This window comes from Dendrobates tinctorius, unplaced genomic scaffold (genome assembly GCF_039654945.1).
Source record: "Dendrobates tinctorius isolate UK_male_01 unplaced genomic scaffold, ASM3965494v1 ptg000032l, whole genome shotgun sequence".
In the NCBI taxonomy this organism is placed as follows: domain Eukaryota; kingdom Metazoa; phylum Chordata; class Amphibia; order Anura; family Dendrobatidae; genus Dendrobates; species Dendrobates tinctorius.
Window position 1 is genome coordinate 3,143,990 of NW_027361700.1, and position 16,386 is coordinate 3,160,375.

A 16,386-nucleotide genomic window follows, 5' to 3' on the forward strand; every position below is an offset into this window, starting at 1 on the left:
ATTCACACACATAGCAAGATAAGTCTACACTAGCGCATCGCCGAGCCGCCCTGCGGGCTTTTTATAGCGATGCGCTTCCGGAACCTTCCATTAGCTTGGGAAGGACCAATCAGATCCGACGCAGGACCTGAGCATGTGACCCCTGCTCTCCAGTGAGAGGTCAAGTTGCGGGCATTCCCAGTAGCACGGCATGAGGACTTAGCCTCAGGAGCGGTTCCCTGCAAAGCAGGTTGCGCTGCCATTGCTGCACCAGAGGTGGCAGCAACATCCAGGCTGCCAGAGCGAGTCTGAGCAGCAAGCCTGGCTCGCCGTGTTTGCTGAGCAACACCCGGAGCGGTCAAGGAAGAATGGGAGACCGCAGGATGTCTGGCTCTGGATTCCCGCTGTGCAGTGCCAGGAATCCGACGCCTAACATTACCCCCCCTCCTAGGGCCGCCTCACTGCGCTCAAAAGCCGCGATCAGGAGCGGTGCATGAATGTTCTCCACCGGCTCCCAGGTCTGAGCTTTGGGACCATGACCCTTCCAGTCCACCAAATAAAACTTTTTGCCACGGACAAACCTGCGCCCCACGATGGCGTTAACCTCAAAATCATCAGATGATAAGTCTGATGACCCGGTGGATGGTTCAGAAAACCGGACCATGTGAACTGGTTTGAGGAGGGACACATGAAACACGTCCGATATGGCCAAATGTGGAGGAAGAGCCAGGCGGTAGACCACTGAGCTAAGTCGCTCGAGGACCTTGAACGGTCCAATGTAACGTGGTGCCAATTTGGGAGACTCGACCCGCAGTTTGATATTCCGGGTGGAGAGCCACACCATGTCGCCAGGGGAGAAGCTTGGTGCGGGTCGCCGATGCGTGTCGGCGGACGCCCTCATCCTTTCTTTAGATGCCCGGATAGCATCCTGCGTGCGATCCCAAATGTCCCGGGCCTCCACTGCCCAGTCTGCCACCCTGGAGTCAGCAGAGGACACCGGCATTGGGACAGGGACGCGAGGGTGTTGACCATAATTTAGGAGAAAGGGCGTCTGACCAGTGGAATCGGCCACCGCGTTGTTTAGGGCAAACTCAGCCCAAGGCAGCAAGGATGCCCAGTCATCCTGCCTGGCAGAGACAAAATGTCGTAGATAGGTGACCAAGGTCTGATTGGCCCTTTCGACCAAGCCATTCGTCTCGGGATGGTAGGCGGAAGACAGATTTAGCTCGATGCTGAGAAAGCTGCAGAGCTCCCTCCAAAAACGAGACGCAAACTGGGGACCTCGGTCACTTACGATTTTGTCCGGCATACCATGTAAACGGAATACATGCTTAATGAACAGGACGGCCAGACCTCGGGCGGAGGGTAGGCGTGCGAGTGGCACCAGATGTACCATTTTGGAAAAATGGTCGGTAACCACCCAGATGACCGTACTGCCACTGGACTTGGGCAGGCCAACTATAAGGTCCATGCCCACCATTTCCCATGGTCTATCCGCTACTGGCAGGGGAAACAAGAGCCCCGCCGGCCTCTGTCTAGAGGGCCTGTTCCGGACACACGAGACGCATTTTTTCACGTATGCCTTGACGTCTCGAGCCATATGCGGCCACCAATATGACCTTGCCAGGAGTTCGGTGGTCCGTTTATTACCAAAATGGCCACCTAGCCTGGAGGCATGTGCCCAGGCAAGAACCTCTGGCCGTAGCCGAGGGGGCACTAAGGTCTTGCCTGGCGGTACCAACTCGAGAGCGATAGGAGCCACGGTCGTAAAACTCTCCGGAGGGAGAATTAACCGAGGCTCCGCTTCTCCCTCCTCCGCTGAGACCACCGAGCGTGAGAGGGCATCTGCTCGGACGTTCTTCTCCCCGGAGAGGTAGTGTAGGGTGAAGCGGAAGCGAGAAAAGAAGAGCGACCACCTGGCCTGACGGGAATTCAGGCATTGGGCCGCCTGAAGATAGACCAGGTTTTTATGGTCCGTGAAGACCTGAAAGGGGAACCGGGCTCCCTCCAGGAGATGTCTCCACTCGGAAAAAGCCAATTTCATGGCCAGCAGCTCCCTGTCGCCGATGGAGTAATTTTCCTCCGCCGGTGAGAAGGTCTTAGAATAGAAGAAGCAGGGATGCTTCCGACCTTGAGCATCCTTTTGTAAAGGACTGCTCCTGCACCGACGGAAGAAGCGTCTACCTCAAGGATAAACGGCTTATCCACATCGGGACGGTGTAAAATGGGAGCGCCTGCAAAGTGGGACTTTACGGAGGAAAAGGCCTTAGAAACCTGTTCGGTCCACGCCTTAGGATTAGCTCCTTTTTTCGTGAGAGCAACCAAAGGAGCTACCAGGGTGGAAAAGTGGGGTATAAACTGGCGATAATAGTTAACGAACCCTAAAAAGCGCTGCACCACTTTAAGAGAATGGGGTTCCTGCCAGTCCATAACCGCTTGCAGCTTGGCCGGATCCATAGCCAACCCCTGGGCCGAGATGACGTAGCCCAGAAATGGCAAGGACTCCTGCTCGAACTGACACTTCTCCAGCTTGGCGAACAGGGAATTCGCCCGTAGGCGGTCAAATACCCTGCAGACATCTTTCCGGTGGGTGGGCAAATCTGGCGAAAAGATGAGGATGTCATCCAGATAGACCACCACCAGGTCACCAGGTAGAAAGCATGTCACGGAAGACGTCGTTGACGAAGTCCTGGATGACAGCGGGCGCATTACAAAGGCCGAAGGGCATGACCAGATATTCATAATGGCCATCCCGAGTATTAAAAGCTGTCTTCCACTCGTCTCCCTCGCGAATACGGATCAGGTTGTATGCCCCTCGTAGATCTAGCTTAGTAAAGAGTCGCGCCCCTCGCAACCTGTCGAACAACTCGGAGATCAACGGGAGAGGGTACTTATTCTTTACCGTGATGGCATTGAGACCCCGGTAGTCGATGCAAGGGCGTAACTCTCCGCTCTTCTTCGGAACGAAGAAGAAGCCTGCCCCGGCCGGTGACACAGACTTCCTGATAAAGCCCCGTGCCAGGTTCTCCCGGATGTATTGGGACATTGCCTCCGTCTCCGGGAGAGATAATGGGTAAACACAACCTCGAGGAGGTTCTGTGCCTGGCAGGAGGTCAATCGGGCAGTCATAGGGACGGTGCGGCGGGAGTGTCTCCGCGGACTTCTTAGAGAAGACGTCCGCATATTGATGGTAAGGTTCAGGGAGCGTGGAGAGGTCTGTAGGCAGCTCCGTAGACGCTACCTGAAGACTGTCCTTGAGACACCTACCCTCGCAGTCCTTGCTCCAGCCCAATATACTCCCCGAAGCCCAATCAATGTGAGGGGAGTGACAACGAAGCCAGGGAACCCCAAGGAGTACCTGATCGATGCCATGAGGCATAATAAGCAAGGACGGGGTCTCCCGATGTGAGGGGGACATGGCGAGACCGAGTGGGACCGTCTGATGGGTCACTCGAGACGGCAATGGTGCCCTATCCACCACCCTGATGGTCAGAGGTTGTGGGAGTAATACCAGAGGGATAGTGTGACTCTGGGCAAAACTCGAGGACATAAAGTTCCCCTCGGCCCCGGAATCCAGAGTGACCTCTGCCTCCCAGGTGGAGGAACCGTTATCTAGGGTACCCCGGAATACCGGCTTAGGCGAAAAGGACTCCATCTGGGACAGGCCACCACCTACAACCATGGAACGGGGTCGTCCCTTCGGCCGCTGAGGACATGTGCCAGCCGTGTGGCCAAAGTGTTGGCAGTGATAACAGCGCACGGAGCCCCGCACCTGACGTGGCTTAGTACCGGTGCGAGATACCTCCATGGGCTCGGTGGAGACTCCTGTGCGGAATGGCTCAGCGGTTCGGTAAAGGTGGGAGCCAGGTTAATTTTACGTCTGGATAGAGTCCTCTCCAACCCGCGCTCCGTGAACCGGAGATCAATACGGGTGGAGACGGCGATCAATTCCTCCAGAGTTGTGGGAATATCTCGGGTAGCTAGAGCATCCTTGACGTGCTCAGCTAGGCTTCTCCAGAACACTGGGACTAATACTTTGTCCGGCCACTCCAATTCGGAAGCCAATGTCCGAAACCGGACAGCATAATGGCTAACCGAGAGTGACCCTTGTGTTAACGACAACAGTTGGAGAGCCGTATCGTGCGTGACCCGTGGTCCTAAGAAGACCTGCTTCAGAGCTGCGAGGAACTGAGCAGGCCCCTGAACCACAGGATCATCACGTTCCCACAATGGCGTGGCCCACTGCAATGCCCGGCCAGACAATAAGGAGACAATGCAGCCCACCTTAGCCCGCTCTGTAGGAAACTGTGCAGCCAGCAACTCCAGGTGAATGGAGCACTGACTGACGAATCCCCTACAGGTGGCGCTTTCACCCGAAAACTTATCGGGGAGCAGGAGGGAAGAGATTGTCGGCGAGGGCAAGAGTGTGGGTACACGTGAGACGGCCTCAGCGACCGTCTGGGCGGCAGCTAGCGCAGCATTCGCAGCTGAGTTGGTGCTCTCGATAGCCGCCAACCTGCTCTCCAGCTGCCGAATGTAGCGCTGCAGCTGCTGCACGTCTGCCATTGCCAGCCAGACCCTGGCGCTAGTGTAATGTTATGGTCGGAGGAACGCACCAGATATAAAATAATAAGAGGTGCGTTCGCCGCCCGGGGTCCACCGTGCGGTAGTTAGTAAGACCGCTGCTGGGCAATGGCAGATGCACCAGAAGGTGAAGTAGTGCGCACGGGTTAACGTCACCCGAACGCTAGGAGCGGCTCTGTTCAGACACAGAGTCGCTTGCCAGAAATATATACAAAGGTGCTGGCCCTGTTATCGTCACAGGAGTCAGCGTGTGGCGTCGCAGCCGCGAACACCAATAGCTGCTGTTAATGCAGCGCAGCAGCAACTATAGCCACAAGGACCGGGCACCGACGGACGCTAGTGTAGGCGAAGGAGCACTGTGGCGTAGCTTGCCTCTACCTGGTGCTGACCTAAGAACACACTCTGTCACCAATCGTATTATCCGAGGGAAGGGGTTTCATATTGAGTCAGCCACCAGTCCATGCATCCGTCACCATTCACACACATAGCAAGATAAGTCTACACTAGCGCATCGCCGAGCCGCCCTGCGGGCTTTTTATAGCGATGCGCTTCCAGAACCTTCCATTAGCTTGGGAAGGACCAATCAGATCCGACGCAGGACCTGAGCATGTGACCCCTGCTCTCCAGTGAGAGGTCAAGTTGCGGGCATGCCCAGTAGCACGGCATGAGGACTTAGCCTCAGGAGCGGTTCCCTGCAAAGCAGGTTGCGCTGCCATTGCTGCACCAGAGGTGGCAGCAACATCCAGGCTGCCAGAGCGAGTCTGAGCAGCAAGCCTGGCTCGCCGTGTTTGCTGAGCAACACCCGGAGCGGTCGAGGAAGAATGGGAGACCGCAGGATGTCTGGCTGTGCAGTGCCAGGAATCCGACGCCTAACAGTTTCCTGTCCTCCTCTCACTGCCGACTTTTATTCCCCATTGACTTACATTGGGTTTCGTGTTTCGGGACGACCCCGACTTTTCCCTATAATCGGCCGATCTTGCTCGACCCGACTATTGGAAAAGTCGGGTTTCACGAAACGAAACTCGACCCTAAAAAAACAAAAGTCGCTCAACTCTAGTAGGCACCTTTCCAAAATTGTGGGTAAGCAGCTTTGTTTCAAGCATGTGATTCTTGTTCAAACTCACCTGTGGCAAGTAACAGGTGTGGCCAATATGAAAAATCACACCTGAAACTAGATAAAAAGGGGGAGACGTTGACTCAATCTTTTCTTTGTGTGTGCCACACTAAACATGAAGTACAAAAAGAGAAGAGAATTGTCTGAGGGCTTGAGAATCAAAATTGAAGAATACCAAAGGAGTTTAGGTTGCATTGTACAACCCAGTGTCAGAAAGCTGGGTTTGTGTCCTAGGCTGTGGGTCTTCCAGCAGAACAGTGACCCCAAACATACTTCAAGAAGCACCCAGAAATGGATGGAAACATAGCGCTGGACAGTTCTAAACTGGTCATCAATAAGTCCGAATCTAAATCCCTTTGAACACCTGGGGAAGATCTCAAAATTGCTGTTGGGAAAAGGCACCCTTTAAATATGAGAGACCTGCAGCAGTTTGCAAAAGAAGAGCGGTCCAAAATTTCAGTTGATTGATTGCAGTTATTTATTCCAAAGGCTGTGCAACCAAATATTAAGTTGAGGGTGCCAACAATTTTGTCTAAACCAGTTTTGGTGTTTTGTGTGAAATTATGTCCAATTTGCCTTACTTTCTGTTTTTTTGTGTTATTTCAATACACACAAAGGAAATAAACATGTATATAACAAAACAAGTGTAATTGTAATAATTTTCTGGGAGAAATACTTCATTTTTGGGAACAATTTCAAAGGGTGTCAACACTTTTAGCCATTACTATATGCTTTTTTTATGCCTCTTTTTTTTGTTTTGACCAGGGACACCCCTTTCCTCCGTTACTGTAGTTTCTCCCAGCAGCTGGCACAAAAACACCACAGTGATACTGAGGACAGAGAAGACCCCTGATCCACATAGCACAGAACGGCAACAAGAAAACACAAAATGACAAATTTGCAAAAATACTCTGCAGTAAAAAATGACAGTAGTCAGCAAGTGCTGGATAACAAATACAGGGTATTTAGTCGATACGTTTTTCGCAAAAAGTGTATACCAAGCTGCTCCACCTCATCACGGTAACCCTTCACGGAGCAGTCCCTATCTAATGTATTGTGCATGTCACATATGTTTTTAATCCATTTTTTCCTTGCTTTGCATGGTTTGGGAGACCCTACCCCTCTCTTGTGTGACATGCACATAAATGAGCTGTCTTACACCACGAGCCCATACCAGGAGGCGCCTGTCTGTGTCCTGTTCATTTAGACACTGTTCAAATGTTCAGGTTTTAAATACATTAGATAGGGACTGCTCCGTGAAGGGTTACCGTGACGAGGTGGAGCATCTTGGCATAAATTTTTTACAAGACATGTATCGACTAAATACCCTGTATTTGTTATCCAGCACTTGCTGATTACTGTCATTTTTTACTGCAGAGTATTTTTGCAAATTTGTCATTTTGTGTTTTCTTGTTGTGTTTCAGTCAGTGGGTGGTGTGAACACTGTCCGACCGACTTGTTCACATTTGTGCATGTCACATATGTTTTTAGCACAGAACGGACCAGAACTGACAAGCTCAAGTGATCCCACAGCCCAAGCCTCCCATAGCAGTTAGGATTACAGGTGTGCACCACAGCACCCAGCAGAGAAATATATAAATGCTTTTTTTGTACAGTCATTTTGTGCTGACTGACAGGCTCATTTTAAGGCATATGGAAATTACTGAGGTGAACTTTCCATACGATTTCTGGGATACCGGGTGCATCCATGCCTTTTATAGTCATCCATTCATTTCAACAGCCTCAATATAATGCCATATTTCCTGATAGCAGCCTGCTGGAGAAGCGAGACCTGCATCAATCAGCTGCTCGCTGTCATTTATTTAAACTACTCTAACATTCTGATATGTGACTATTATCTGTTTCTGGGAGCCAGTAAGATCGCTAGTTACACATGGAGACTAAAGAATCCATTATGCTCTAGCACTGGATGAGAGTAGAACCACTGGTTTGTGCACCCATTTTCCATACCTTCTTCTAGGCCATAGGTCAAAACCTTATAAACCTTGAATTTTTTTTTGTGAAACGGTTGAAGAGAAATTGTGGAAGCAATTATGTGTCTTCTGCCAGACTCATGTGTTTCGAAAGGTTATTAAGCTCTTTTAAGTGCCCCCTTTCATGTATTTTGCAGAATGCATTTTCCCAAATGCAAATAGTCAATAATTATATATATTTCATGTTAAGACTAGTGTAAGTCACAGATCAGCATTACCCTCTAGTGTGTTTAAAACCCTAATATGCACGTTCTGCTTATTTCAGCCCATAATGTCAAAGGATACACGGCTCTACGAGACGAAGCGGTGAAGATATTTAACTCTCTACAGCAAATGGAGAATGAACGAGACCCTATTCCGCTAATGCAGGGGGTTCTTCAGACATGCCTAGACCTTCGGCCTCTTCGAGATGAAGTTTACTGCCAGGTTATAAAGCAAACCACAGATCCACCAGAGCCAGGGAGTGTATCTGACTTCCGATATTGGCAGCTGCTTACTTGCATGAGTTGCACTTACCTGCCCAGTCCTGCTGTCCTTCGCTTCCTACAGTTTCACCTGCACAGGTAAATTAGTAGTCAATTATAAGCCATCAAGGTGACTTGAGTTAGTTCTTATGATATTACTTAATGACAAATATGGTGAATCATCTCCTGTAAATTGCAGCCCTCCCCAGCTCTTTGCACACTAATGCAATGACTACGAGGTGTCAAATGTAGATTTCAAGCTGTCCGTTGTGTCTTCCTGGGCCAGAAGCAGACTATCATTATATTATGGAATCAATGGAATGAGACTCCTGGTAAAAAAAAAATGTATTTGAGGTGTAGGGTGGGTGAGGCATACAGACTATAGGACATAACAGGATAATCAGTGAAAATCAGATCTTGATAAGTGATGGTAGGTAAAGTTTGCCCTACCTTACTGATTACATACAATCTAGAGCACAGATGATAAAGCTATGATCGCTGGGGGAGCTTGGATTCACATTGGAGGCCACTTTCACATGTTCAGAATTTTACCTCAGTATTTGGTCAGTATTTTACCTCAGTATGTGTAAGTCAAAGTCAGGAGTGGAACAATCAGAGGAAAAGTATAATAGAACCACGTCACCACTTCTGTATTTATCACCCACTCCTGGATTTGGCATACAAATACTGAGGTAAAATACTGACCAAATACTGACCGTGACCTAATACCGAGAACAGAGAAACCAAAGTCCACTGTCTGAATGGAACTGTGGTGCTCATGCGTAACCATCCCTCCTATAGACGCACTTGTTCATGACTGCTCCAGATAACCTTAGGACAACCGTTCTAATTATAATGGTGGTTTCAGTTGTTGGATTCCTAGTGATCATACATTCATCACCCATTCTGTAGGAAGCTGATATACTAATATGGACACCATTACCAAAGATATATGAACTTAAGCCCCTCGCCATGCGGTCTCTGCCTTTACCAACATTTGTGAAAGAATGGGTCGTCCTCAAAAGCTCACTGAATTCGAGTGTGGTCCTATAATAGGTTGTCACTGGTGTACCAATTCAGTTGGTGAAATTTCTTCCCTCCCAAATATTCCATGAGCATTTAGGAACCACAACTCAACCACAAAGTAACAAACTGCTGAAAGTTACAGAGCCAGGGTCGTTAAATGCTGAGGTGCACAGTATATAAGTCGATTCCATTACTGCAGGTATCCAATCCTCTGCCAACAATAACATCAGCACAAAACTGTGCAGCGGGAGCTTCATTGCTTGGGTTTCCCTGGGCGAGCAGTTGCATGCAGGCCTTACTTCACCAAGCACAACATTGTGTCAGATGGAGTGGGATAAAGCACACTGCCACTAGACTATGTGGAGTGATGAATCATGCATCTGTCTGGCAGTCAAAGGGACAAGACTGGCTTTGGCAACTGCCAGCCAGGATAACATTACCCATCTGCATTGTGCCAAATGTAAAGATTAGTGGAGGGGACATAATTCTGTGGAGTTTTTTTTTTTCAGAGTCTGGCCTAGGCCTCTTTGTTCCAGTGAAGGGAAATCTTAATGCTTCACCATACTAAGACATTTTGAGTATTTGTAACTTCCAACTTTGTGGGAACAGTTTGGGCAAGGTCTTTTTCTGGCCCTATATGACTGTACCCTAGTGCAGGGTTCCCAAACTCCAGTCCTCAAGGCCCACCAACAGATCATGTTTTCAGGATTTCCTTAGTATTGCTCAGGTGATAATTGCTTCACCTGTACAATACAAAGGAAATCCTGAAAACATGATCTGTTGGTGGGCCTTGAGGACTGGAGTTGGGGAACCCTGCCCTAGTGCACAAAGCAAGGTCCATAAAAGCATGGTTGGGCGAGTTTGGTGCGGAAGAAAATGACTGGTCTCACAAAGCCCTGGCCTCAACCTTATAAAGTTTTGGGATAAACTAGAACAGAGATGGCAAGCCAGGACCTCTCATCCAATATCACTGTCTGACCTCACAAATGTTCATCTAAATGAATTGGAAAAATTTCTCTCAGAAACACACCAAAAATTTCGAGAAAGCCTTCCCAGAATAGTGGAAGCTGTTATAGCTGCAAAGTGCGGACCAACTACACACTAATACCTATGGGTTTAGAATGGGATGTCGTAAAAGCCTGTGTAGATTTAATGTGTAAGTGTCCCAGTACTTTTATTCATGTAATGTATGTTATTTATGGGACAAACTATTTAATTTCATACGATTGCTTAGAAAAAAAATGATAATAGCCTGTCAGTCATCTGCTTCATAAAATCTTATTTTGCCCTTGCTAGAACGAAAAGCTGTTCCCCCCACACAGAAATGGAGAAGTACGCCGATTTCATCCTATCTTCTCTGGATAAGACAAAGCAGCGAGAGTTTGTACCATCCTATGAGGAGATCTCGGTGCTTATTCAGAGGCAGGAGCTTATATGTACTGTATACTACCCAGGATCTGGGGTCTGTAAAGTTCCAATTACATCTCATACTACAGCTGGAGAGGTCAGATGTTATTCGCATTGTGACTACTATTTGCCTTTTTAATAAAAATGATTTTTATTGCTATAAAACCAACAAAGAGTAAGGTTGCACCATAATATACAAAGAAGGATTACTCTAGAACACTGATACTGCATTGCTGTCATAGGAAATAGGACAAAATGGAAAAAAGCGCTATATAATGTACACATGAAATATTTATCTGCAAAGATTGCTATGAAAAAAGGAAGGTACTTCGCGCAGATTGGCCAATATACAGCACTGGCAAAAATTAAGAGACCACCACATCAAAACCCTGTCATGGGCAGCCCATTCTCCAGACCTGAACCCCATTGAAAACCTCTGGAATGTAATCAAGAGGATGATGGATAGTCACAAGCCATCAAACAAAGAACTGCTTAAATTTTTGTGCCAGAAGCAGTGTGAAAGACTGGTGGCAAGCATGCCAAGACGCATGAAAGCTGTGATTAAAAATCATGGTTATTCTACAAAATATTGATTTCTGAACTCTTCCTGAGTTAAAACATTAGTATTGTTGTTTCTAAATGATTATGAACTTGTTTTCTTTGCATTATTCGAGGTCTGAAAGCACTGTTTTTTTTTCTTTAATTTTGACCATTTTTCTTTGTCAGAAAAAAATACAAAATTTATTGCTTGGAAATTCGGAGATGTTGTCAGAAGTTTGTCGACTAAAAGAACAATTTACATTTTACTCAAAGATATACCTATAAAGAGAAAAATCAGACAAACTGAACATTTGGAAGTGATCTCTTAATTTTTGCCAGAGCTGTATGTGAGCCCAATTGCCATGTCAAGGCTTCCTTCGAAAATTGGGTCCCTGTTCTGATATGTCAACTCTCCTGGGCAAAAATGCCTACAATTTATGGGGCAGGAATGGATCCGCTAATCTGCTTAATTTTTCTATTGAATTATTGCTATATAACAGCACTGTATCCAAAAAGCCTGTGCTGATGTGGGGAAAGGGACCTCAGTGCCATCCAGTACACAAATAACGACACTTTTTTTTTTTTAAAAGCGGTTGTCCACTACTTTTTCATTGATGACCTATCCTAACCTCTTTAACGGACCTTAAGCACATAATAATCATAGCTGATGTTGACACAGAGCCAGAGATCAAATAAATGCTCTATGCGCTAGGCATTATGGGTGGTAATGCATTGTACCTTTTAGTCCTTTACCGACCAACCAGTCTGGAACGAGTGGATGTAGCCAGAGATAAAGATCTCATAAGTGCAAGTTATGGGTCAACGAGATCAGCCCAATATTACAACTTCCTTAAAGTGGATCTGGTGTCAAACTATGCTGCCCTATGAAAAGGTGGCACAGTATAATGAGAAAATTGATTCAAAGATACAGAATGCATACTGTGATCCCAAAATTAGTTTTTTTTGGGGGGGTTAGCTACTAAGATAGCTTTATCTTTGGAGAACCTACCAGAATTATTTAATTTATTAAGGAATTTCTGAAATAATTGCTGCCTTTGTATGCAGGGTGGAGTGGTTTCTTCAGTATCAGCAGACTACAGGGTTGCTATTTTTCCAGCATGTAGTCTATTATTGTACGCTTATACTTGGGCTAATTGTACTCAAGCTTCATTCTTTAAAGGGGGTATTATGGTGAGACAGCCCTTTAAGGCTAAAGGTACTGTCACACTAAGCGATATCGCTAGCAATATCGCTATAACTTGTGACGTTATAGCGATATTGCTAGCGATATCGCTGTGTCTGATACTTACCTATGACCCGCTCCCCCGCTGGTAATCGCTGATCGCGCGAGAACGTCCAGGACCGTTTCTCGTAGTCAACTTCCTGCGGCGCTTTCTGTGGAGAGACGAGCGTGGAGCCGGGCGGGAGGACGTCAGGATCGCCGCGTCTGACAGGTAAGTAACGACCCCCGTCCCCAGCGATGTCGCTGGTGAGATCTGCCTGTGTGGCAGCTCACTAGCAAACACTTAGCGATGTACCAGCGATCCTGACCACGTCATATCGCTGGTCGGGATCGCTGGTACATCGCCAAGTGTGACAATACCTTAAGGCTACACGTCCATTTTAGGTCACATGAAATAAGATTACTTATATGATATATAAGTGAATATATTTGCACATAAATCCTAGGGCTTTGGATTTCTGACGATTGTCTTGTAGCTTACTTGTCACAACACGAATGCCATTCACTATAATTAGTAGCACTGTAGCAGATCAATAACCCGTCGTGTAGTTCGTAGTGAAGTAAAAAGTATAGCCCATTATATCATAAAATTGACCAGAGTAGTTCCTCCCTCTACCAGTAAAGGTATGTACACAGAATAGTTGCAGCAAATTTTTCTGCACAAAAAAAAAGAGTGGTGGCAAGAAAAACTGCATAAAAAAATCCATTTTTTTATGCATTTTTGCTTAGTGTTTTTTTCCCTATTTATTTGAATATGTGAAAAATGCTGAAAAATTTGACAGGCTGCAGATCTGGAAAAAAAATGTTTTGATGGTTTAAACCCGTAATAAAAAAATAAGCAGCATGTGCCTGAGACTTCAAAAATCTCATTCACTTTGCTGGTACAGTAAACTGCAGCGGTTTTTATGCTTGAGACCTAATTTGGGCTGAGCTGGTAATTCTTGTCTTGGAACGTGTCTGTCTTTTTGCTACATTTCATCAGTTTGTGTTTCGTCCATCTCATCTGTGATGTATATATTAGTATCTGTTTCTTTTAGAAGAAACATGGGCTAGACCTTGGCTACTTGCATGTTATGATGACTCATTGTCATGAATCTGTCTTAATTTTTTCCCTTTAACCAGTTGGTGGAAGACGTGATCAAAAAACTGAAGCTGACTCACAGTAGAAATGTGTTTGCCCTCTTCGAGCAGAACCACCATTATGAGCAAGCTCTGGCCAAAGCCACTATAGTTGCCGATACCCTCACCAGGTTTGAAAAGTAAATGCAGCTTTACTTGTGGGTTCTTAGGGTTGAGGGGGGTGCAATAGGACCTATTGCTTATTTCAATAACTAGGGCAGCCCAGCTCTATCTTGCTGCAGTGAAAAAATGGGCCAGTCTCCTGGACTAGAATTCAAGACCCAGAATGGAGTGTTTTTTGGGGCACCTTGGTTAGAACTGGATTACTAAATTATTTAGTCTTAAAAAAAAAAAAATCTCCATTTTTGTTTCACTGTAATCTCCTTAAAAATTTTTTGAGTGAAAAATTCTTTTTAAAATTAGTTGTATAAAATGTAATGGTTAAAAAAAATTAAGTTTTTATAGATAGAAAAAAGTCAAAACAAAAACAGGTTTAAAATAAATTATGTCAATCAACCTGCTCTTTGTTCATTAGGCAATTCTTCATTTTTATTTTGTATTTTTTAGCTTTACGTGTAAAGAGAAGGGATTTGAAACACGATGGAGGTTATACTTCAAGCTTTACTGTTTCCTTGACATGGATGATGTCCCGAAAGACAGCTTAGAATTTTCTTTCCTCTTCGAGCAGGTATGTTACAGATCTACATGTTGTCTAAGGGGTAAGGTTTCTCCTTGTGGCGTGTGACATGCCAGCTCTGGCTTGTCAAGGTAAGGAGGCTTATTCACCGTGCAATGCTCCTCTGGGAAAATAATATAAAAATTGCCTCTTCAGAGAAAAAGAGGATTGAACTCTATAGCGCCACCTGTTGGTAGTAGCGATCCTACAAGTCACAATCAACCCTTTAACAAGTCTTGTAATATGACTTAGGATAAAAGACAAATCAGAATCTAAATTTGCACACACGGTTTCAGGCTATTGGCTCTCGTCAGTGCAAAGTATGAGAACTGATTTGGCTAGGTGAGAGGCTCTGGACTGAGGTCTAAGGGGTAAGGTTTCTCCTTGTGGAGAGTGACATGCCAGCTCTGGCTTGTCAAGGTAGCTCGGAGGCTTATTCGCCGTGCAATGCTCCTCTGGGAGAATAATATGCAAACTGCCTCTTCAGAGAAAAAGAGGACTTGAACTCTATAGCGCCACCTGTTGGTAGTAGCGATCCTACAAGTCACAATCAATACTTTGCACTGACGAGAGCCAATAGCTCGAAACACCGTGTCTGCAAGTTGAGATTCTGATTTGGCTTTTATCCTAAGTCATATTACAAAACTCGTTAAAGGGTTGATTGTGACTTGTAGGATCGCTACTACCAACAGGTGGCGCTATACAGTTCAAGTCCTCTTTTTCTCTGAAGAGGCAATTTGCAGATCTACATGTTGTAACCATGCTTTCTGGTCTTGTGTCAGATCCATATTTAGTCCTGTGGTCAATTACTACAGAAATCTTTGAAAATGTCAAGTCGTGATATGAATTACCTGGGGAGGACATACCAGTAATCTAAATTGTCTGAAAGTCATTTTACTTAGCTAAAAATTAAGGTCACAAGGCCAACTGGTATTTCTATGTAGTAGCTGGCTCCAGTGTGGAGCCATTCATTTTATAAAGAGCAGCAGTCTAGAACATTAATTGACCCACAGTTGGACTGGGGACTTGCCATTGTGATATGGTTTCTAAAATGTGTCTCCTCTGTGCTCCTTTAGAAAATGAAAATCCAGTTCAGAATAGGATTTCATTTCGATCTGAATTTATCTTGTAGGCGCATGAAGCTGTAATCCACGGCTATCTTCCAACAAATGAGGAAACGTTGCAATCATTGGCAGCTCTCCGTCTACAGTTCCTTAATGGTGACTTTTCCCCAAATGCACCTTTTCCTCGGTTAGAGGAACTGTTCCCCATCTACATTCTTCATTCTCGGGTACTGGCATCTAATAAAACTCACATCACATCAAAACCTTCCTGTCCTGGCCTACATAAAGGTCTTTTCTCAGGAGCCCTTCCCAATGGATTGTGGAACAACTCTTTAGTTAAACAGAAGGCTGAGGAAAGTCAAAAGTTTAAGGGTCGAATGAAGGAGGAAGGGGCCAATATGATATCTGCTATTGTAGACAAATGGAAGGCTGTACAGAGCATGGATAGAACGGAAGTCATGGCAACATATCTATCCATAGTTAAACAATGGTCTGGTTATGGATCCACGTTATTTGACATTGACTTTTATATGGTAAGTTGTTTTTTCTTAAGCTCCAAAGGGAAACTATGACTTATACCTAGTTGTATATTCTTCTCCTTAGGCTACTTTCACACATCAGTTTTTTGCCGTCAGGCAGGATCCGGCTATTTTTAGAAAAAACGGATCCGGCATAAATTTTGGAGAACTGTAGAAATGGATCCGTTTTTCTGCTGGATCCGTCTAGCAGGTTATATCTGTTTCCTAGGGGCTGGCCAATTGGATCTGAGCATGCGCAGACTTAAAAAAACGGATCCGGTGGCTGGATCCGTCTTTTTCTGGATCCGGCGCATTCCGGCGCCCATAGACTCTCATTGTGGCAAAAAGCCGGAAGCGTCGGATCCGGTGCTTCCGGCTTTTTCGCCGGAGACAAAAAACGTTACAGTAGCCGTTTTTTCCAGATGCCGGAATGAGACAAGTAGCCGGATCCGGCAAAAAACGGATGAAACGCAATGCCATCCGGCGCGATCCGGCGCTAATGCAAGTCAATGGGGAAAAACTGGATCCGGCATTGCATTTTGCTGGATCCGGTTTTACAAAAAAAAGCCGGATCGTGCCTGACGGCGAAAAACTGATGTGTGAAAGAGGCCTAATAAATGCAATGGTGGAAGGATGCTTTCATGGAGAATACTCAAAT

At 46.1% G+C, this 16,386-nt stretch overlaps 1 protein-coding gene across 2 annotated transcripts in view; it reads left to right on the forward strand.

Annotated features, from left to right (window-relative positions):
- Positions 1–16,386, forward strand: part of PLEKHH3 (pleckstrin homology, MyTH4 and FERM domain containing H3) — a 113,487-nt gene that overhangs the window by 91,258 nt on the left and 5,843 nt on the right. For both annotated transcript variants that reach the window (XM_073572313.1, XM_073572314.1), the window contains exons 7-11: positions 7,937–8,234; positions 10,458–10,665; positions 13,474–13,610; positions 14,038–14,158; positions 15,279–15,743. In XM_073572313.1, the coding sequence (XP_073428414.1) occupies positions 7,937–8,234; positions 10,458–10,665; positions 13,474–13,610; positions 14,038–14,158; positions 15,279–15,743 (1,229 nt within the window). The remainder of the gene's footprint in view (positions 1–7,936; positions 8,235–10,457; positions 10,666–13,473; positions 13,611–14,037; positions 14,159–15,278; positions 15,744–16,386) is intronic.